Here is a 22538-nt window from a genome sequence, read left to right as displayed (position 1 = left end):
GCATACACGACCCGATCTCCCAACTTGAACGTCTGGTTTCCAAGTCGCTGCTCAACGTCGGACGGCCGCAGCAGGGCGCTGCGGGGCAGGCCACGGACCGCCTTCACTTCCATGGGTGGCATGCTCTGGAGCAGCTGGTCGGCATCTTGTTCGATCAACTTCACGAGGTCAGAATCAAGCTGTTCCGCATCCAGAGGGACACGCTCGAAGTTCTTCGCCTCAATTGACTTCAACCAGTCTCGAATTTCCTTCATCTTCAAGAGGGCAGTCTCCTCGGGATAGAAGTCCGTAGGGGTGTACCGATCATTCTGCGGATTGCGCTGAATGCCCGCGATAAATTCGGGGAATTTGATCATATACTGTTGCAGGAGCTCTACGGCCTTAGGGCTGAATTCCCAGCCAGAGTCTCCACGGCGAGAATAGCCGAGAACCTTCTGCTTCCGGGCCTCGAACTTCAAATTGAGACCCAGATTGACACGCTGCCCTTCGACGTCAACGGAAAACGACGAGGTGATCTTGGCTAGAACCAAGGGATTGAGCCGCAAGCTACGAGCAATGGCGTACGACGGCATGTAAGGACAGAGCTTCTCAGCATCCCTGGCTCGGTCTCTTCCAAACTCCGGTTCCCGAACCTTCACCGCTGCAATCATTCCATTCACCTTGCCATGATCATGACCCGTAATCTGAACGGGCCGTCCATAGTTGTATTCTCCTAGCATGAATGCCCGGGAGTTTTCAGGGAACTCCTCTTCGATGGGTAGGGCCTCCCGTTCAATGAATCGTTGATCGGGGTTGATCACATCGTCAACCACCAGCTGGAGAGCGTAGTCGGTTTCTTGCCCGGGAATATCGGCAAATTCCTTGACTGTAGCACCCTCATCGGTCTTGATCAAACCCTTGAGCAGCTGAACATGCACCATCGATTCGACCGGGCCGATAATGGTACCAAGTCTCTTGCTGTAAGACGATTCGATCCGCTCGGCTTTTCTCTTCCATTGATCAATCTGAGCAGGGGTATGGGGGATAGAAACAACATGTCCCGTAGGTTCCGGTAGAATATAATCGAATAGTTCATCTGATACACGGATTACGAGCGCTTCTTGCAAGAACGGGTAACCCACATGGACGCGCTGCCCAAGTTTCTGTTTGGCCAACTCGACGCTCGACCTGCTCCCAGGATCGAGCAATGTAATGACCATGCTCTCATTGCGGCTTTCCTGCTGGAAAACAGTGACACCGTGGTGGCCCAGTTGACCAACATGGGGCAGCGTCTGCAGACTAGGGAAGCCAGCCAACGCTGCAGCCCCCATTTGCACGCCATCCATCAATCCAATGTACGGCTCAAGTCCATCCATGGTCGGCAAGTCGAAAATGTTCTCGATGCAATGGCAGTTCGGAATGTCTGGGAACACGCCGGGAAGAGAGGACGGGTAGATAAACTGCACCTCCGGAGAGTAAGTGAACTTGAGACTGGCACCGAATCCATTCCGTGCTTTCTCCTCCGGGGTCAGCAGGTGTTCCCTAGTTGCGAGGGCATCCAACAGGCGACGTTCTTCAATAAAAGGAATCTTGACAACTGCCTCCCATTCCATCTTCTTTCCATTCATATCCAGTTCAAAATCACGTGGGTAAAAATCGATGATTGGGGAATCCGGAGAAGTCATTAAATCCCGGTATGCCGCAGGAACAGTCTTCTTGCTTCGGTCAGGCAACACACCCATCAGCTGCTCATACGGCCGGAAGGGCTTGCCAAGTCGGAAGTTGGTATCTGCATTGAGGCCTTTCTTTACGTCTGTGAAAAGTCAGCCGGAACACTAGATCTCTGCAGAGGTTCGACACTTACCGGAGATCATCGGTGCGTAGTGATATTTGAAGAACCACGGCCAGGATGCAATGCCTCTGTAGTAGTAGTACAGAACCCACTGGAGACCCTGTACATAGTTCTCCGTTAACTCCCTCATCTCCTCATGGCTATCCAAACCCCAGCCGAACTTGCCGACGTAGTAATTATTCTTCCATTCCTGGAACTTCGCTTCATACTTCTTCTCCGCCGCTTGTTGGGCTTCCTCGGGTGATAGCTCCTGGACCTTTGCGTTATCATATCTTCGGATAATCCGCTGAACCGCAACGGAGGCCTCTTCATCCTCATCATCGCTGTCGTCATTATCATTTCCAGGGAGCTGCACGCGGATGAACCGATCACCATGTTCGTCTGCGACGGTCGTCCACGGTAGCCGAAGGTCATCTGCCAGCTGCTCCACAAACTTGCGGTCACGAGCCGGCAATGAAGAAGCAAAGTCAAGAGGCTTCGTTTCTGCTGCCTTTCCAGGCCGGTTCAGAACGTACTTCTTGACCTGCTTGAATAATTCCTTCTGGGCAGGAGTGATTGTGAAACCCTTGGGCTTCTCCTGGGGTTCTGTGACATCGCCCTTCTTGGCCCGAATCCACTGTGCATCTGAGTACTCGTGCTCAAAGAAGCGGAACTCGACATCGCTCAGAGCATCCAAAAGGATGCCCAGTCGGTCCATTTTGATAACACCTTGTTCGTTAATGTAGCCACCCATCTTGGGCAATGATTCCTTATAGATCTTAAACATGAATGCCAAAGCACCCTCGTTAATATGCAGATTGGGCAAGTTGGGCAAAAAGTCGTTTCCAACAAAGAAAGCCATTAGAATGAAATCGTCAATAACCTTTTCCATGTCAAACGGAAAGCTCAAAACACCTTCCTGTTCCAACTCCTGAAACTCCAACTCCAGGTATTCTCTAACCATACACAGATGCAAAAGAAAGAAGTTCTGGTGTTCAAGCTCCTTAGATTTCTTCTGAACTTGACGACCGAAGGTGACTTCTTCACGAAGCAGGGAAAAGTGGGGATCGTGACTCAGAAGCCCCAACATGATCAGGTCAGCGTCAAGGCCGTACAAACAGTGACGGACGTTAGGATCATAGAGAGGCTGTGCTTTCGCATGCCGGATGTACTCCATGATCTTGTGTTCACCTTCACCTGGGACTTCGTGACCAGAAAGCACAATCTCGACTCCCTGCCAATCCTTGTCTTCGGAGATCTTCTTGTTGATAAAGTATTTCAATTGCTCGGTTAACTTGGCCATAAACTCGGTACCGGGTGTAATGCAGTTGCTGTCAAAAGCTTCCTCCTTAGGCATTTCGATACCCTGAGCAATCGCCTTCTCCTTGGCCGTCTCAGCATCCAAAGCCGTCCGGAAACGTCGAGCACGCTGCTGATTCATCTTGGCTCGCGGAGCCACACCATCGACTGCCATGAAGAAGAGCTTCTTAGGCTTGATCTTGCCATACAAATGCTCGATATAGTTAAAGATAGCAATAAACATCTTATCCTCGGTCATGCGAAAAGTCGGTGAATCGCTGTCTTTGTGTGTACAGTTATGAATAATGCCATTCATATCCAGGTATAGGTTGTCGAATTCCGGTATACGGTTTTCCGCGATCAACATAGAGATCGCGGGATACCGCTCGCTCAGCCAGCGGAAGAACTTGGGAACACCCATGGCGGAATTTGTAAAAAAAAGATATTCGCAGGCGATACAAGCGATACAGGCGTAAGATGTATAGGAAGAAAGGAGCGTCCTTGCGTCGTGGTCGTCGTAGTAGTCGTCAGGTTTCAATGAAGCACCCAAGCTCGGAGGCAAATTATCCAGCGCACGGCAATGCGGTCGTAGACAAGCAGAAACGACTGGGTATCTTCAAAGAACGTATGACAGTAGAATACAACAAGGGAAGGAAGGCAAACAAAAAGAAATTATGGGAGAGAAATGGGGCGACGGGAGCGCCGAGCAGAGGTGAGAGGAGGGGCAAAGTGAAGATAGATGAGACCAAGGAATGATGACTCTTCCAAGTCACTTTCGTGACCTCAGCCATCCGCCGCCGAAGCTCAATCAGGTGGTGCCAAGCCCGCCTACCCAACTGGGTTTAGCGGCCCCGGGCGCCCATTAACGCGCCGCCAAAGGGAAAGTCGCGTTTCTCCAGTGCGAACAGAGAGTGAGAGAGCTTCACCCGCAGCTCAAAGCTCTGCTCTGCTATCCTGCCATTCCCAGAACCCACTTGGCTATCTCAACCCCAACTCTTCTACTCCGCTGCATCACGATCCTGAGAAATCGGCTCTATTTGAAAGCATTCTGATTCTCAGCCATTTCAACCGTCTTCCCCACAACCATGGAGCCTTACGACGATGGTGAGGAGTGGCCCCCCGGATTCTGTTGCGCGAGCTTAACTAATCCTTCCTCCGGCTAGGTTTCATTGAGGAGCAAGAAGAGCAGGAGGAGGAGCGCACTGAGGAGAAGATCATTAACGAAGGTGCGTTGCCCAATCTGTAGTGGGGTGTTTCCCGACCTAACTAATGAGTGGAACAGAGTACAAGACATGGAAGAAGAACGCACCTTTCCTTTATGACATGATCCTGAGCACGGCATTAGAATGGCCCACCCTCACAACACAATGGCTACCTGATAAACAAGAGTATGCGCGCCCATTCTATTCATTTCCTTATGGGTTTTAACGTCCGGCAGTGTTCCCGATAAGCCTTACTCGACCCATCGCCTGCTTATTGGCACTCATACCTCGAGTGATGCGCAAAACTACCTGCAGATTGCTCATGTACAGCTCCCTAATCCGACTGCACCTAACCCAGATGACTACGATGAAGAGCGTGGGGAGATTGGCGGATACGGCGGCAGCTCAAAGAAGGCGCCTATGGAAATTAAGTTCAACATCGTGCAAAAGATTGATCACAAGGGTGAAGTCAACAAGGCGCGCTACCAACCACAGAACCCCAACATCATTGCCACCATGTGCACAGATGGTCGTGTAATGATCTGGGATCGCTCAAAGCACCCGAGCTTGCCTACAGGCACAGTCAACCCTCAGATGGAGCTTCTCGGCCATACTCGCGAGGGTTTCGGTCTCAGCTGGAGTCCACACACTACTGGTCACCTTGCTACAGGTAGCGAGGACAAGACAGTCCGTCTTTGGTAAGTTTTCGTTATATCAATTGGAACTTGATTGCTCAGGGGCTAACCGCTGTGCAGGGATCTGACGACATACACGAAGGGCAACAAAGCACTTAAGCCTGTTCGGACGTACACCCACCATTCTTCCATTGTCAACGATGTTCAGTATCATCCTCTGCATTCTTCGCTCATTGGAACGGTATCCGATGATATCACACTTCAAATTCTCGATGTGCGTGAGGCCGAAACCACACGTGCGGCTGCCTCAGCGGAGGGTCAGCACCGTGATGCCATCAACGCCGTTGCGTTCAACCCTGCCGCAGAAACGGTCCTGGCCACCGGATCGGCTGATAAGTCAATCGGCCTGTGGGATCTACGTAATCTGAAGACCAAACTGCATGCGCTCGAATGTCATAACGACTCCGTGACTTCGCTCTCTTGGCATCCATTTGAGGAGAGCGTACTGGCCAGTGCCAGCTATGACCGCAAGATCATGTTCTGGGATCTTAGCCGGACTGGTGAGGAGCAGACCCCCGAGGATGCCCAGGATGGTCCTCCCGAGCTGTACGTAACGCTTCCCGTATGGTACCATGTTACCCTGCTGACCCTGTTTCTAGTCTGTTCATGCACGGCGGCCACACAAACCGCATTTCGGATTTCAGCTGGAACCTGAATGACCCGTGGGTGCTCTGCTCGGCGGCTGAGGACAACCTGCTGCAGGTGTGGAAGGTGGCAGATGCGATTGTCGGCAAGGATCTGGAGGATGTGCCGACCGAAGAGTTGGAGCCATGAGCTACCAGATTCAGATGTATATCTGCATCACTGCTGGCACCTAAAGGAAATGGCTCGCTCGTCTCACTTCATGTACTTCTTCATGGGGTTGCTACAAACACAGCGAGAAAGTGGGAAACAAACATATGACAACGAATTTTGCTGCACAGTCGGATTTCAGGAGTTTAGTGGCTGCAATGTAACATACGAAGCCTAGCTTAAGTACTTAGTACTGCATCCTTCATCCCAGACAATGGTTTCCCTTTCTTAGGTAAATGCCTCAGGCAGCATACCGCGTGATGTCGACATGATGATTGGTGCCCCACTTCGGAGCGTTTTTCTGCCGCTGCCAATCGGAGCCGCATTGACCGAGCTGGTTGAATTTCTTTGCAGGATAGTAGGGGAGGTGGACTCAGATAAATGAGTTTAGCGATTTTGATTATCCAGTATATATGTATGCAATGGAAAGCAGTCCCACATTTAGTCATTATGATAACAAAGCACTCCTAGCAACAGAACAGAATCAGTGACAAAATCACCGGAAAATCTTACTACTACTATGGAGGGGAAATTCTCGACAGGAAATTGGGGGAGAGGAAGCTTAATCAGCCCCGCCAAGATGCCTGTGAGTGGCTGCAAGACAAAGGCGGTCAGCGCAGCGATCACGCCGCCGTCTGAAAAAGCGGAGGGGTTCGAAAGGGAAATCAAATCATTGAGTCGCCGCCCCTTCGAAGGTCGGAGTCATTCTTAGCTTTTTTGGTTTTTTACACTAATCCTCTTCCTCCTTCCAGAATCCTTTTCCCTCCTTCTGCTTACTGCCATGTCTCTGACGCTGTAACCCTCTGTTCTCCTCTCTCACTTCCTTCAACCGTTCTTCAATCCCCAAGGCGTTGCTTAACCTACTACTGTCTACGCCGCCAATACCCACATCTCCTCCATCTTTCAGCTCCCTCTGCTCGCTTCCTACTTTTCTCCTCACACCAAAATAATCATGGGCTCTGGAACGTCTCCCCCTCCTCCTGGCCCGAAGCCTAGGTCTGCCATACCCTCTCATATGCTGAATGGTGGCTCTCCTCTCCACGTCTCTACCAGCCCCTCTACCAGCTCGCGCGACGCTCGGGAGAGGGAAAGTCTCAACTCCTCCATCCTTTCTTCGTTCACTCCTCGCATCCCGGTGGAGTTCAACTTGCCTGCCTCTGCCTCTCACCCTTCCGGGGAGTCTTTGGTAGATGATACCCCCCGGGGGTCTACCTCTGCAAAGTATGTCGCATCTGCGGGATAGTATCAATTCATTCACTAATTGCGCAATTCAGGCCGACATTGAACGATCCTCCCCGCGACCCGAGAGATGAGGCCGGTGCATTGACCCCGCCTGCGACTGTCAGCAGACCAGCAAGCCCTTACACTCTTTTCCCTCCAATTGACTTCGATGGACTGAGTTGGCCTTGTAAGTGTTTGTTGATGCAATTGGGTATCTTCGAGATCTAACACCTCCATTCCTCAGGCCCCGGTACCAGGGAGCGACTGGAGTCGTCGCCCGAAGAGACAGAGGAGCGCATCAAGAAGCTCGCAGGAGCTGTTCGGACGATTTTGGAGTGTGTTGGAGAGGACCCGGAAAGAGAGGGCCTGCGCGAGACCCCAGAGAGATATGCCAAGGCCATGCTCTACTTTACCAAGGGCTATGAGGAGAATGTCCGGGATCTTGTCAATGGTGCGGTCTTCCATGAGGATCATGACGAGCTGGTGATTGTCAAGGATATCGAGGTGTTTTCGCTGTGCGAGCACCATATGGTTCCCTTCACTGGAAAGGTAAGACTGCTTTCTCGGGTATGAGGGGAAATGATGCTAACCGACACCTTTTTGGTAGATGCACATTGGCTACATCCCTGATCGCCGTGTGCTTGGCCTCTCCAAGTTGGCTCGTCTGGCGGAAATGTTCTCTCGTCGTCTCCAGGTGCAAGAGCGCTTGACCAAGCAAGTCGCTCTGGCTATTTCTGAGGTTTTGAAACCCCGTGGTGTTGGTGTTGTCATGGAGTCGTCCCATCTTTGCATGGTGATGCGAGGTGTGCAAAAGACTAGCAGCACTACCACGACCAGCTGCATGCTTGGCTGCATGCGGTCGAGCGCGAAGACCCGGGAGGAATTCCTGACTCTGCTGCACCGCCGATAATTTTCTCATGCCTACTCAACTTCCTTACGACACTTACTATTTCTTACCCCCCTCGATTTAACAGTGGATGGTATTTTTGTTTCACGGAGTTTTGGCGGTCACCTTTCAACAGGTTCTTGGATTGGCATTCTATTTTACGCCGCGCGGACGGAGTGTTCTTTTGCGTTTGGACTGTCTTGGCTTTGAAAATACTACTTGTATAGATATATTCTGTCCTGCGATTGCGATGCACCGATTATCGTCATCTGCTACCCTCGCTCGTTTGTTTCGATCAATAACGGGAAATGAATTAGGGCAGGCGGGCGGCTCTTGCCGTACACCTCGGCTACAAAATTTGGCGCTGTGTCGAGGTTGATTCAACATTTGTTTTAATATCTTCTCAACTGGATATAGGGATATGTGGGATGTCTGGACGACGTTATGCTGTGGAATTCTTATAGCAAACAGCTATGTATATTCGAGATAAGATCAATCTCAACAATTGACTATTCAGCTCAGTCTGCTTAAAGTACTCTATTGAGTATATACTGCAAGCAATTTTGTATTTCCTTCTAATCTGCAAGTGTTTTGGTATTTACTAAAGCGTTTGATTACAACATTTAAAGTCTTCATGTCAAAGCAACTCTTAGGAGAAACGATAGCACCACCAAGACTCTCATCGGTTCTGGATTAGAGGTATAGTAACACAGCTGCGGATGAATTATATGCATGCGAATATACTCAATACTACCGCATAATCCTAACATGGAATGCATCATACGAGCATAAATATCACAGTACCAACGGTACTGTACACACCTTATTATCTACTCAGCCTTCCAGCCAGGGAATTGGGTGACTCGGCATTCATTCATTCACTACATAGGGAAACAGTGTTTTCCATCTCCCCTGGCAACTTTATATCTATTCACTGCTTTGTATACCAACACACATCTCATTACTCTGGGGTTCCTCATCGATTACTACTGCTCCCCAACCTTCTCTTTTTGTGGTGTTGACAACTAAGAACCTCCGGTCGGCACTCTGTTCAAGATAGCTGATACACGAGTATCGCATCGTTCATGTAAGGCCTCTTCTTCAGAATCAGCCCCGTTCTACAAGCGGATCCAACTGATCACTGCAGTGCTCCGCGTCAGCCTTTTCGTGCTTTTCTGGTTGGCCTTGCACGGCGACACATTCACAAAATGACTACTCCCACTACCCAAGAGGATGTGGATGCCGCTGAGTGCTTGCTCTTTCTTGCGGGCTCTAGAGAGAGCAATCAGACATCAAACCAGTGCAGCGATGTCCGTCATACCAGAGCACATAGCACACAGAGCACATTAAGCCTTCCTGGTGCTTATGCGAGCGGCTGTGATCAGCGCTACACTCAAGTACAGCTCCCTCCTCAAAGGCAGATCACTCCTCCAACACAGCTCCCTCCTAGAAAGCGACAACAGTTCAGTCATCAAGCGCAGTATTCCTCTCAAGCACAGTATTCCCCTCAAGCGCAGTATCCCCCTCAAGCACAGTATCCCCCTCAAGCACAGTATCCCCCTCAAGCACAGTATCCCCCTCAAGCACAGTATCTTCCCCAAACGCAGTATTCTCCTCAAGCACAGTATTATCTCCCGCAAGCGCAGAACCCCTCTCAAGTACAGCTTACGCCTCAAGTTCAGATTCCCCCTCAAGTGCAGAATGCTCCTCAAGTGCAGAAGCCCTCTAAAGCGCAGAATCCCCGTCAAGTGCAGAACCCCCCTCGAATGCAGAATGCTCCTCAAGTGCAGAATCGCTCCCGGGCAAAAACTTCCCATCGAGCACAGAACCTTTCTCGACCACAGCATCCTCCACAAGTACAGATCACCCCTGGGCGCTCAAATCTCGTCTCGAAACTCTCTGGGCCACCAAAAATCCCCCAACCCCCACAAAACTCCAACCAGCAACAGGGATCCTCCGCAGTGCCAGCACAGCAACCCCAACAATTGGGAGCAAACATTAACCCCCAGTTAGCGCTGCAGGCATATCTAATCCGCCAGCAGTTAATCGCCGGTATTCAGCCAGAGAACATCATACCTATGTGTCAGCAGGGAAGCAACACAAAAGTAAATACACCGGCCATTGTACAGATAACCAACGAAGGTATCAAGGTGCCGAAAATCCCCCCTGCACAATTCACTGGCAGCTTTCAGCCAATCCCTCAGGATCAGTTGGCATCCATACCCCTTCAGCCAGCCGGGACAGTGGAAGCAAGGCCGCAAATTGCTACCCAGACTGGGGTTTCGGGCAATAATTTCATACCAGCAGTGCCTGTTAGTGCGTTGAACCCAGATGGGACTGATGCCAGAACCGTACAACAGCAGCCAAGAGCCATCGACCATCCTGAAACCATGACTCTCCCACAGCAGCCAACAGTTATTTGCCGCCCGGAAGCCAGAACAATGCCGCAGCAGCCACGAGCTATCGACCATCCGGAAGCCAGTACTGTACCACAGCAGCCACGAGTAATTGGCCAGCCAGCCTTAAATATGGCTTTGGATGAAAACGCCAGAGTTCAGCCACTCCCTCAACTTCTAATCCCTATTATCCCCCATGGGGGGTATGACCTCCTGCGACATTTCGCATACTACCCTCAACTTGCTCTTGTCCTCACCAGTTACCTCGACATCGATGATATAGTCAACATAGGTGCTCTATCTAGACCCATTCACGACTTCCTCTGCGCATATATCGGGCATATTACCTCAACCTATGCAGCAGCACGCCACCATCTCTCTTCCATTACCTTCCCCGTCCTCTGTTATCCTAGATTGTGCGCCCAACCCAGACAGTGGCGTACCTTCCAACCTCAAGACCGCCAGTATAACCTTGATGTCCTCGTGCCGTCCATCCCATGGCTCCGAATGCTTTCATACCGCGAGAGCGTTGTGTTAGATATCATGGTCCTCCTCCACCAGGCTGGCTATAACCTCCCGCCGGCAGCCTATCAACCCATTTTGAAAATCTGGGCTTTGATGGATATCCCAGACAACGAGCGCCGGGAGTGGACGATCCGTAACCGGTGTGTCTGGCAAGATGGGGATATCTTTCTCGCTACACTCTTCCTTGTCCAACTGGATATGTATTTGCGCCAGAAGCGCGACCAGCAAAGCAATAGTATCCGACGACTCCTGATGGCACAGCCTACCCTTACCTTCCTACATAAATATATGCAAGGAACAGTGTTGCAGACTCCTATGGATGTTTTGGCTGAGTATGTGCGCTGGAAATACGCACCTGAAACTGCTACTCAGGGGGAAAGGGTTATTTTCGGTGTGCCCATTGAGGAAGCGGGCAGTTTGCAGTATGAGTGGTATGGCAAGAAGCGTGGAGTGGGAGTGGGTGAAGAAAACAGGGCCAGGCTGCGTCGCCCCGATGAATACATTCTGCTAGAGCTGAGAAGAAGAGGCCTGAGTCCCCATGATATGTATGTGGAATTCTTTGTTTGCAATCGTGGTCATGTTTTCTTTCCTGTGGATAGGAAGTCAGTGTCTTGGGTTGCGCAGATGAGGGAATATGTGGCGCAAAATGGAGGTAACTGGATGGATGCTGTGAGATTGGACTGATTGATCTTACAGTGTGGTGGAAGTGCCAATTGGAATGTTGATCTGGCAGGCAGGTCGTGGTATGTAGTACAGGGTGGAATGATTGTTTTTTCTTTTCTTTGATTGTCATTTCCTTGTGTCGGTGATTTTGCATGGGAGCTAAGGTCATGAAGACGATGTAGTAAAGGCACCTAAGATACGTTAAAGTTATTTTAAATGATATTATCCAACCTTTCATACTCTGTAGTGGTAATAAGTGCATTGATGACAGATCTCTGAGATGAGTTGTACATTCTATCTGTCTGCTCAGCATAATATGATTATCTACAGGTTCCGCCAGACATTGCGTGAATCTTTAACATCCCAAGGCCCCCTTTTTATTGATCACAATCTCGATAAACACGCAACTTAGTAGCGAGTCTATGCCATCCTCCATTGAAAGACCTCGAGAACAGATCTTCGGTGGCAGATCATGCCAGATTGAGTCGATGTCTCTCATTGCCTGGCATTGGAGCTAATGTAGATACTTCCCATTCTGTATATAGCATTCTATGAACAAGCCTGAAAGAATGAATGCAAGTGAGTGTCTGGATGCGGTTTGATACTTGTAAACAAACATCGCCTGACCCTATAGGGTTATCCGACCCCCTCTGGAATAGACGCCAAGTCACATGGTATGCAAGGGCTGAAGGGCAAAGGAAAGGGGATTTGTAGTCTTCGGAATGGGCGTTTTACAATTTAAGGTTCGGATCGACGATTGTGCAGCCCCGGGGAAAGCTTGCTTTACGCTCAGAAACTTCAAATGGTTGTTGAGTCTTCATTTCATATCTGCTGCTGAGCAAGTAATGTGTAACGTAGGCTAATGTAAGCAGCTAGATGATACGTAACTGTTATTTACAAACAACCAACTACAATTACGGGTGAGATAAGCGCTGTGCCTAGTAGTAGCAAGTAGTATGCAGGAAGGTACACCTGACATGACTTCTCCCTATCTTACGCTTCATCGGTTTGAGACGTGCAATCAAATTTCAGGTATCAGAAGAATCCACTATATTCCGTGAAACACATGGAGCTATCGAATGAACTGGAAGTATTGCCTCCAGCACACCCATTACTGACACAGAAGTCCCGCAATATGAGTATGTAGAAGTCAACATACTCCGAATCGACTATGCACTCCCTCAAGACAGAGCTTTGTCATTGTTATCAAATGCCTGCTTGATCTGGTCCGAACAGGGAGTTGCCTTAGCATAGACGTCCGCAGGGACGTGCTTTTGCGCTTCCTCCCCAAATTTGGACTGCTCGTCCCGGAGTGTATCAAGCATTGCCTTCGCAGATGATGCCACCCCAGCCTTCTTGAATAGAGGCGCCTGTACATGAAAGATGTTAGCGTATCGAACCAGTGTCTTCGGGGCGCAAAGGGCACCATACCTTGTTCTGTGATGACTTCACTGCGTCCAGGAGTTCCGGGCACATTTCCTGGAAGGCCTGGTAATATTGCTCGGCCTCATCATCATTGAAAGGCTCGTCTTGCTGAGCAAGGTTCTGGCGAGCCTTCTGGGCGGCACCCTTGGCTGTCTGCACCGAACTTCTAACCTTGAGGCTGGGAAGCATTTCTCCCTGGTAGTTATCCAGGGACTGTCTGGCATTTTTGATGGATGTGGTAAGGTCGTTCATATCCGAGACAGCCTGATTGATGTCTTTGACGCCCAGCACAGGGGATACCGCGAGACAGGCCCCAGCAGTGAGGTAGAAGGCAATGTTGCGGAAGAGCATCGTGGGCGAAACGGTGAGTTGGATGAGTGTAACTGGCTGACAGTCAAGAAGTCCTTCGCATGCAGGATTTAATGTACTCTGCAAGGTACGACGTGTCAGTCACTAACGATGGCTTTATACTTCGCTTGAGACATCGCCAGGGATAGATTCCATGAAAAGCCCCTTACATATCTGCATGAGGATCATGGCTTGTTAGGGCTACATACCAGAATATTTTCAAGCGTAGCTTAGGAATATCATTTATGCAGTGGAGTTCAATCAGTTCATTTTCCTGTTTCTTCTAGTCTGCACCGAATCTGTTTGTGCTTCTATGAACGGCTATGAATCCCGAGCTATTTTGCAAGACAGCAGAGTCAGAAAGTGATAGGCCTTCATCATTGAGACTGCTCCATGCTTACGTATTGCAGTCTTCATGCAGGGGACTACGTAAGTCGGCCCTGTATCATACGCGTGGATGCAAGGAGTTCCAATTAAGAAAACATTGGCAGATCAGTGTAGGAATTGATCCGGAGACAGGCTAATGATATACACAGCCCGTGCCTCACCACATTCCAGCGCCCAAGATTCCGCATATCTGACGGGTGTTAGCCTTCTGGTGTTCTGTGATCAACTATCCGACTTTGTGTGTCTCAATAGGCTCCATTAGGTGGCCATGGAGGTTAGTAGACTACCATCATGTCGACCTACAGTTTTGTGCTATGCAGGTTGCTCACCAATTTGCAACCTTCCAGACCAAGAACGGTATGAACGATAATCCGAACGTCGGTAACAATGAAGAGCCTACCAATGACTTTGCGGCCCTTTCTAGCCAACCAATCGCAGTTGTGGGGATGGGGATGCGCCTCCCCGGCGGCGTTCGAACGGCAGAGCAGTTCTGGGATGCACTTATCGAGAAAAGGGATTGTTCGTCAGAGGTCCCCAAGAGCCGATACAATGTGGACGGTTTCTATAGCGCGGATAAACCCGGGGCAGTGAGGACGCGAAGAGGATACTTTCTTGAAGATGAGTACATCGGGAATATTGACTTGAACTTCTTCCCGGCGATTCCTGGCTTTGAAATGGACGAATTAGATCCGCAACAGACTTTGTTGATGGAGGTCATTTGGGAGTGTATGGAAAATGCCGGCCAGACAGGCTGGAAAGGCAAAGATATTGGCTGCTACGTTGGTGTTTTTGGCGAGGACTGGCATGAGATCGCAGCAAAAGAGACACTATCAATACCTCGTGTGCATGCCTTTGCTAATGGGGCGTACACGCTGTCCAACCGCGTCTCTTATCAATTCGATCTGAAAGGCCCAAGGTAGGTCCTCATCGTTTGCGACGGAGGGCTATGCCATCTTATTTGGCCGCTCTAATTTGGAATAGTGCGACTATCATGACTGCATGCTCATCGTCCTTGACAGCTCTTCATGAGGCCTGTCAGGCCCTAAACGATGGTAGTTGTTCCTCCGCCATCGTAGCCGGAACCAATATGATTCTAACGCCTTCTATGACAATAAACATGTCGGACAACACTGTTCTATCTCCGGATGGGTATTGCAAGGCATTTGACGCTAGAGCTAATGGCTATGGGAGAGGAGAGGCCGTTAATGCAATCTACATCAAGCCCCTGGGCCGAGCAATCGCAGACGGGGATAACATACGTGCAGTCATTAGGGCAACATCGGCAAACTATGATGGGCAGTCGGCCAAGATTTTTGCCCCAGACATCGAAAGCCAAGCGCGACTGATACGAAAGGCTTACCAAAAAGCACAAATCGTAGATCCTTCAGAAACATGCTTCGTCGAATGCCATGGAACCGGCACCAAAATTGGAGATGTAATCGAGACGACAGCAGTTGCCCGAGTCTTCGGTTCGCGAGGAATGTACATTGGATCGGTACCACACTAAGTGCACTAAAAACATCCATAGTCAATGCTAATTCTGATGTATTTAGGTTAAAACCAATTTCGGTCACGGCGAAGGTGCCTCGGGTCTCACAGGAGTAATAAAAGCTATACTGTCCCTGGAGCGTCGCATAATTCCACCAAACATGCACTTTGCCCAACCTAATCCCAAGAGTGAGAATCTACTCTATCGACTGGTTTACCCATACCTAGGCTGACTATACTCGCCCAGTACCCTTTCAAAAAGGACGCCTAGAAGTTCCTACCGAGCCAATTCCATGGCCTTCTGATCGGAAGGAACGGGTTAGTGTTAACGGTTTCGGTATTGGTGGTGCCAACGCACATGTGAGTCCGCCAAATGAACAGTTCAGAAGGCCGCATTGCTCACTTCATCCCATAGGCTATTCTGGACTCATGGCCTACCCCGAGGGATGAGGCTACAGAGTCTGTCCCGGGACATCCTCATAGAAGCTGCCTGCTTGTGGTCTCTGCTGCAAGCGAAAGAGCACTCCAGGCTCGCTGCGAAGCAGTGAGATCCTACATACTTGAGAAGCCTTCCCTGATCTCTGATGTTGCCCACACCCTCGGTTTGTGTCGGGAGCACCTCCCTTACCGTACCTTTATGGTAACTAGTGGTAAGGATACTACTGATGAACCTCGTTTGACTCGAAATGCATCTACTTCTCCCATGAGCGACATAGTATTTGCGTTCTCCGGTCAGGGTTCGCAGTGGTGCGGCATGGGGAGAGAATTAATGGATGCGTTCCCGAGTTTCAAGCTCGACTGCCTCACAATGGACCAAATATTGCAAGAGTTGCCTGAGCCTCCCAAATGGAGCATCGTTGGTAAGAAGCACGCTCTTTTGACACTGCTTTTCGACATGCTACACCGGGTCTCCGTTAGTACTAACAGTTCCAGATGAACTCCAAACGCTGGAAGACCCACAGAAGATGGGGGAGCCTGTATTTGCACAGACCCTATCTGCTGCTGTGCAAATTGCGCTGGTAAATCTTCTTGAAAGTTGGGGCATACACCCTGCGGCTACAATTGGTCATTCCAGCGGTGAAGTAGGAGCTGCTTATGCGGCGAAAGCGATTCCCCTTCGAACGGCCATAGTCATAGCCTACTACCGAGGCCTTTGTGCCATGTCTTGCCCACCGTCAGGAGGAATGGCGGTTGTTGGTCTAGGAGTGAATGCTGCTAAAAAGTATCTCAAAGATGGACTCGTGGTGGCCTGTGAGAATGGCCCTGAGACGGTCAATATCTCTGGCAACCGAGACAGTCTAGCAGCTGTTGTGGTTCAGATCAAGGCTGACAATCCAGACACTTTCACGAAACTGCTGCCTATACGCGTGGCTTACCATTCCCGTTAGCTTCCTTTCTGCACTCTCTGAGCGAAACATCTACTGACCTGGACATTAGCCGATATGAAGCAAGCGGCGGCTGTCTTTAGAGACTTGATTGAGCCTTATATCCTTTTCAATGATAACATGATACCGTTTTATTCGACACTTACGGGCTCGGTAGTCAACGATCCCACTCAGCTTAGCGCTGGCTATTGGGCAGCCAACCTCGAGTTTCCAGTCCTTTTCGCCAGAGCCGTCGAGTCTCTCCTTGCTTCTAATAACAATATATCGAAGACTTTCGTCGAAGTCGGACCCAACTGTTCTCTCTCAGCACCTCTGCGCCAAATACTTGCTCAGCATACATTGCAAGCGAACAAATACATTCCCACTCTATTAATTGATCAAGACCAAGCACGTTGCTTGTTGCAAGTCGCGGGAGAGCTATTCTCAACTGGATGTGATATTGATCTGGAAGCAATCAATGGCAAAGGCCAATTCGTTAGCTGCCTGTCGCCATATCCATGGGACCGACAGAGCCTGAATTGGAAGAAAGTCGGCTCAGTGAAAACTGGAGGTTTCGTCAGCATCCACGCCATGAACTTCTAGGTTCCCGGACGCTAGAGTCAAGTGATATTGAACCATCCTGGAGGAACCTACTAAGCCTAGTAGATGTGCCATGGCTTGGTGACCACTGCATCATGGGAGAAACCCAATTTCCGTGCGCAGGGTACATTGCAATGATCAACGAAGCCGTCCGCCAGATATCCAGCATGCAAGAGTGCACGATCCGGAACTTGTGCATTCAGGCTCCTCTTTTACTCCACCAATGGGAAAGGATTGAGATTGTAACAAGCGCCAAGCCTGTCAAGATCAGTGATCGAGTAGCCTCTTCGTCCTACGAATTCAGCATTGTGTCCTACAACGGTATCGAGTGGGTCAAACATGCCGTATGTCAGGCCGGAGCTGGAACAGCACAGCTTGATCTGGATTTGGTCTCAAATCATGAATGCGCACGGTCCATGACTTCAAATAAATTATATCAAGAGTTGCGAAAACTTGGTTTGGAGTATGGACCCGCCTTTAGAGGTTTGGAGAGCATTCGAGCAGACCCCTTAAGCTACAGAGCAACAGCAGTCCTCCGGACTGAAGACACCCATGCTGTGCACCCTACTACGATTGACAAAGGCTTACAACTCCTCAGTGTCGCAGCTTCAAAAGGGAAATCAATGCATGACTCAAAGCCTCACGTTCCTGTGTTTGTGGATACTATTCAGATCGGTCGGAACCGACCGTTGGTGAAGGTGACAGCGTCTATGGAGAGTCTCGCTGTGAGCCAGCCCAAGACCAAAGTCATCTTTGAAGAAAATACAGACCAAGGTAATGCAAGAATACTCTCGATGAAAGGAGTCCTACTCGTTCCATTGGACAGCAGCATAAAAGCTGGGTCCAAGAACATTCCTTTGGCAACGTATGGCGAATGGCGCCCGGACATGGATCTGATCACAGCCCAGGACCAGCTTTCTGGTCTCAAAAGCTTAACTGATTCACAGGTGCGCACGATCATTGCAGCTTCAACAATCAATATGATTCAAGTACATCGACTTCTCCAACATACAGTTACGTTCTCGGAGAAGTCAAAGGACTATCAAGGCTGGATCCACGCTCAGATCGAGAATCTACTAACCGGCAAGCTGACCACTGTCGAGGAGGCAAAAACGTGGGCAACACTAGAGGATGGTGATCTATCGAAGGAGGTTGAAGCTTTAAACGAGACTCTCGAATCTGAGGGATTAAAGCATGTTTCAGACCTGTTGAAGGGCATTTTAAACTCGACCTTGGATGTCATCCGAGGCTTCTGTGACACTGAATCAGTATCAAGTTTGCGCAGTTTGGCAGAGTGCTTCAAGATATCGCCCACGAGTGACCTGTCCGCTTGGCTTTCTCTGGTCTCACATTCCAAACCGACACTACGAGTTCTCGAGATAGAAGCCCGTGAGACATCTTTCACCTCCTCAGTCCTCTCACAGCTCAAGTCAATAGGCGAAAGACTATACTCAAGCTATACAATCACGAGCACGAGTATCATCGATGATCAATTTCAAAGCCATTTAGACGGTAATACGCATCTTCATTTTCAACAGCTGGACATCACCCGAGATCCACTACTGCAAGGATTTCAGGAAGGCGCTTTTGACTTGGTGATAGTATCTAGAGTGGGTGAACCCACTTCTGGTTTTGCGGCATTGAGCTAACCCACTTCAAGATGTGTCTTGAGAAATCAGGACTGGAATATTCCTTACAGCACATCAAGAAACTCCTCACAAATAACGGGAGCCTTCTACTTCACATACCAAGTCCAGGTTAGCCTACAAACATTGGCTACATATTTTTCAATTGCTAACTATAATTAAGATTTCCCTCTCATGGAAAATACATTCGTAAGTCGGCCAGCGATCCTGTCAATGCTACAATAAGACTGACTATATTCTAGAGGTTGTTATCGTTGGCTGGGTGTGAGAAATTCAACGCCCAGTTAGGAGACTGTCAGCCCCTTGAAGCATGGCATAATTCACTTCTGCGGGCAGGGTTCACCGGGGTTGACACATATTCATACGACGCTAGGTTTCCCTATCCAGTGCACTACAATATTATCTCGCGTATCTCAGACTGGGATACAGTGAAGAAAACAAAATTGATATACCTTCTATGCACGACTAAGAGACATGATCATCCTTGGATATGCAATGTGGAAGCCGTGCTTGAGCAGGCAGGCTACCACACCGAGCGATGCATACTTGGAGAAGCATTACCTCCTAATCAATGCGTTATTTCCTTTTTGGATCTCGATAAACCCTTCTTCAATGACATAGACATACAGAGCTGGGGCTGGTTTCAGTCATTGATCAGGAGTTCTCCTCGCATCCTTTGGATTACCCCGTCCGTCGAACTTGGATGCCATGATCCTGAATTCGGAATTGCACTCGGTGCATCACGAACAGTTCGACAAGAGGAAGCACTCCATTTCGGTACATTACAGATAGACCAATTCAACAAGACCGCAATCAGGCCTACTTTGAGAGTATGCGAAAAATTTTTCGAAGCAACTGATGGTCAAGACACGAACGACATAGACTACGAGTTCGCTTTGCAAGATGGGACCGTTTACGTCCCGAGATTCCATTGGGAGTCCCTTTCTGACTGTCTTCTTCGGGAGCCGGATCCGACAGCTCCCATCAAATTAGACGTCAGTACGTACGGTTCAATGAACTCTCTTGGTTGGGTCGAACACGAACTCGGTCTTCCTGGGCCACACGAAGTTATGGTCGATGTCAGTTATGTTGGCTTGAACTTCAGAGTAAGAGTTCCTTGGCGTGTATATGATTGAAAGGTGATTGACTGAAGATTAGGATATTATGATTCAATTGGGAATCATGGCGAGCAAAGATGAATTTGGGGTCGAAGCTAGTGGCATCGTCCGCCAATGTGGCAGCGACGTGGAGCAAGTGAAGCCTGGCGATAAGGTTATGCTGCTTCAGCCTGGACTTTTCTGCTCGCGCGTGTGTGTTCCTGTTTCCAGCTGTGTGCGTCTACCAGCGTGGCATTCCTTGGAGGATGCTGCTTCACTGGCTGTGGCATACGGTACAGCCCTCTACTGCTTGACAGACATTGCTCGGCTTGAAAAGGGTCAGGTAGGTTACCGATCTTAATCAGTGCTAGTATTCGATGTGAAGAGCTTACTCTCTATAGTCTGTGCTGGTCCATGCAGCATGTGGAAGTGTTGGCTTGGCTGCAATCAACTTGTGCCAGATGCTTGGTGCCGAAGTAAGTCCACATGCCATTTCACCAAGATCAGGATAATGGGGGTACTGACATCGATCAGATATATGCGTCGGTTGGCAGCGAGGAGAAAGCTTTGCATCTTGTCAATACGTTCCATATCCCGCGACACCGGATCTTTAATTCGAGAGACAGCAGTTTCCTTCCGGGAATACTACGTGAAACGGGTGGCCGCGGGGTTGACGTTGTGCTCAACTCGCTGGCTGGAGAGCTGTTGCATGCATCATGGTCATGCGTTGCAGAATTTGGTAAGATGATAGAGATTGGTAAACGAGATATCCTCGAGCACGGAACATTGCCAATGGATGCTTTCGGGGGTAACCGGGCCTTTATTGGTGTGGATCTCATAAGACTGGGGCAGAAACCTGGAGCCTTTGCAAGGTATTTAAATTCTTACTTTTTATTGATGAAATGCTGCTGACCTTGGCCTAACAGCTTAACGTCTCGAGTGATGGATCTCTATGCAGAGGGCAAAATATCCCCAATCCGCCCATCGAAGGTCTTCGAGGCTTGCGATGTGAAGGAAGCCTTCCGATACATGCAAAGCGGCCTCCACATTGGTAAAATCATAATAAGAATGCCTCAGACTACCAATGGCCTCAATGTTGCCCGATCACGAAGACATCCAGCCCTCTCGCCTGATTTAGCCTATGTTTTAGTCGGCGGTCTAGGGGGGATTGGACAGACACTTGCGACCTGGATGGTGGAAAAGGGCGCCCGACACTTGATATTTCTCTCACGGTCCGCAGGTACATCTGCTCGAGATCAGGCTTTTGCACATGAACTGGAGATCCAGGGATGCACGGTTGTACTGGCCAAAGCCGACGTGTCGGTTTTGGAGGATGTGGAAGCCGCCATTCGCTCATGTCCTCTCCCTATCGGGGGAATCCTCCAGCTATCTATGGTTCTTCGAGTAAGCATATAACTCCCTTTGATGCCTTGACATGAGGACTAATTGAATAGGACCAATTCATCCAAAATATGACACATAAGGACTGGCAAGATGTGTTGGCCTGCAAGGTCGCAGGCACTTGGAATCTGCATCATGCGTTACAAGGTCGTGATGCTCACCTGAGGTTCTTTGTCCTCTGTGGTTCCATTTCAGGCGTCTTGGGTACCCCAGGTCAAATCAATTATTCCTCAGCCAATGCTTTCATGTCCTCTTTCACGCAGTATCGCCTGCAGCTTGGACTTCCCGCCTCGGTCGTCAACCTCGGCGCCGTGGGAGATGTGGGATACATCGCCACACAAGACCCAAAACTACGAGAGAGGATGAGCTCTGGATCCGTACGCCTTCTGCAGGAGCAGGAAGTTCTGGACGCATTCGAACTCGCTATTTTCAAGTGTCAATCAAGGGCTCCCTTGCATACTGCTGATGGTACCATCACAGCGCCAAACAATATCATCGTTGGCATGAGCAGTACGAAATCCCTAAGAGACCTCTCCGTCCGTCCGCTTTGGGGGCAAGATGCGCGATTCGGCATCTACCGGAATCTCGACGAGGACGTCAACACAGGCCCAGCACAGTCATCCTTGAGCAATGCAGCAGCCTTGCGGGATTTTCTAGCCTTAATCGAAAGACAACCTGAGAATCTCGATACCGATGGCATCGCAAATACGATACTTGAGTACTCGATCAAGTGTATACAGGAGTACTCTAAGTTTGCCCATGACCTCAGCTACGATCAGGTGGTGGAATTGCCTATTGACTCTTTAATGACAATTGAGATGCGCAATTGGTCTCGTCGCAACATAGGTGTTGTGTTGTCTCTGACGGCTATCAGCAAGGCGGGTACTATTGGAGGACTGGGTGAGGTGATACTGGCGTCATTGCGTTCAAAGTATCGTAAGACGTGATTGGGCGTCTCTAAGCCATACACATGGAGATCTAGAATTAGATAGGACGAAGGATGTTGGTTCAATGGTCATGTATCTTCGAGGAGTGTTTAGTACTGGGTGACACTGGTAATAGGTACTACTTTGTCGTAATGAGTGAGTAGAGTCTTCGACTTCTCAATCACGTATGAAATAACTACTGTCTAGACCTCTAAGCCAAGAAAGTCCTTTTATTGACTTCAAATGTATGATTAACTAGGGTAGAAGGCAAAGCAATGTATCCTTCTAACCTATGCCCGCACCAATTCCAGATACTGCGACTGTGAAACACGTAAAACCAGAAGTACCGATAGCATTCTTGGACATT

General features: G+C 49.4%; 4 protein-coding genes across 4 annotated transcripts; all 4 read left to right on the top strand.

Annotated features, from left to right (window-relative positions):
• Window positions 1-4024: 4024 nt before the first annotated feature.
• On the top strand, window positions 4025-6009 carry BO83DRAFT_336402 (WD repeat RBAP46/RBAP48/MSI1 family protein). The gene is made up of 6 exons (XM_025528445.1): window positions 4025-4213; window positions 4273-4335; window positions 4392-4497; window positions 4548-5009; window positions 5067-5552; window positions 5606-6009. Exons 1-6 carry the CDS (start codon window positions 4195-4197, stop codon window positions 5778-5780), a joined length of 1311 nt encoding a protein of 436 aa, XP_025388863.1. The 5' UTR covers window positions 4025-4194; the 3' UTR covers window positions 5781-6009.
• A 476-nt stretch (window positions 6010-6485) lies between these two features.
• Window positions 6486-8423, top strand: BO83DRAFT_377811 (GTP cyclohydrolase I). The gene is made up of 4 exons (XM_025531095.1): window positions 6486-7019; window positions 7073-7206; window positions 7264-7568; window positions 7627-8423. Exons 1-4 carry the CDS (start codon window positions 6751-6753, stop codon window positions 7927-7929), a joined length of 1011 nt encoding a protein of 336 aa, XP_025388862.1. The 5' UTR covers window positions 6486-6750; the 3' UTR covers window positions 7930-8423.
• Window positions 8424-9113: 690 nt separating this feature from the next.
• BO83DRAFT_443794 (uncharacterized protein) lies at window positions 9114-11510 on the top strand (the record flags this gene model as incomplete). The annotated part of the gene is made up of 1 exon (XM_025536463.1): window positions 9114-11510. One exon carries the CDS (start codon window positions 9114-9116, stop codon window positions 11508-11510), a length of 2397 nt encoding a protein of 798 aa, XP_025388861.1.
• Window positions 11511-13940: 2430 nt separating this feature from the next.
• Window positions 13941-22192, top strand: BO83DRAFT_398174 (type I polyketide synthase; the record flags this gene model as incomplete). The annotated part of the gene is made up of 18 exons (XM_025533235.1): window positions 13941-13958; window positions 14045-14565; window positions 14631-15144; window positions 15203-15326; window positions 15385-15497; window positions 15553-15997; window positions 16071-16520; window positions 16575-17050; window positions 17083-18490; window positions 18515-18577; window positions 18611-18711; window positions 18762-18858; window positions 19036-19853; window positions 19906-20187; window positions 20246-20320; window positions 20379-20716; window positions 20771-21248; window positions 21299-22192. 18 exons carry the CDS (start codon window positions 13941-13943, stop codon window positions 22190-22192), a joined length of 7215 nt encoding a protein of 2404 aa, XP_025388860.1.
• Between the last annotated feature and the right edge of the window lie 346 nt (window positions 22193-22538).

This window comes from Aspergillus eucalypticola (genome assembly GCF_003184535.1).
Source record: "Aspergillus eucalypticola CBS 122712 chromosome Unknown BO83scaffold_10, whole genome shotgun sequence".
In the NCBI taxonomy this organism is placed as follows: Eukaryota; Fungi; Ascomycota; class Eurotiomycetes; order Eurotiales; family Aspergillaceae; genus Aspergillus; species Aspergillus eucalypticola.
This window is presented reverse-complemented; position numbering and strand designations above follow the sequence as displayed.

Excerpts from the sequence above, each read along its gene's own strand:
- BO83DRAFT_336402 (XM_025528445.1), top strand. Across the intron at positions 5,010-5,066 it reads GACAAGACAGTCCGTCTTTG|GGATCTGACGACATACACGA; the intron begins GTAAGTTTTCGT and ends ACCGCTGTGCAG. Across the intron at positions 5,553-5,605 it reads CAGGATGGTCCTCCCGAGCT|TCTGTTCATGCACGGCGGCC; the intron begins GTACGTAACGCT and ends CCCTGTTTCTAG.
- BO83DRAFT_377811 (XM_025531095.1), top strand. The coding sequence starts at position 6,751 with ATGGGCTCTGGAACGTCTCCCCCTCCTCCTGGCCCGAAGCCTAGGTCT. Across the intron at positions 7,020-7,072 it reads CGGGGGTCTACCTCTGCAAA|GCCGACATTGAACGATCCTC; the intron begins GTATGTCGCATC and ends TGCGCAATTCAG. Across the intron at positions 7,207-7,263 it reads CGATGGACTGAGTTGGCCTT|GCCCCGGTACCAGGGAGCGA; the intron begins GTAAGTGTTTGT and ends TCCATTCCTCAG.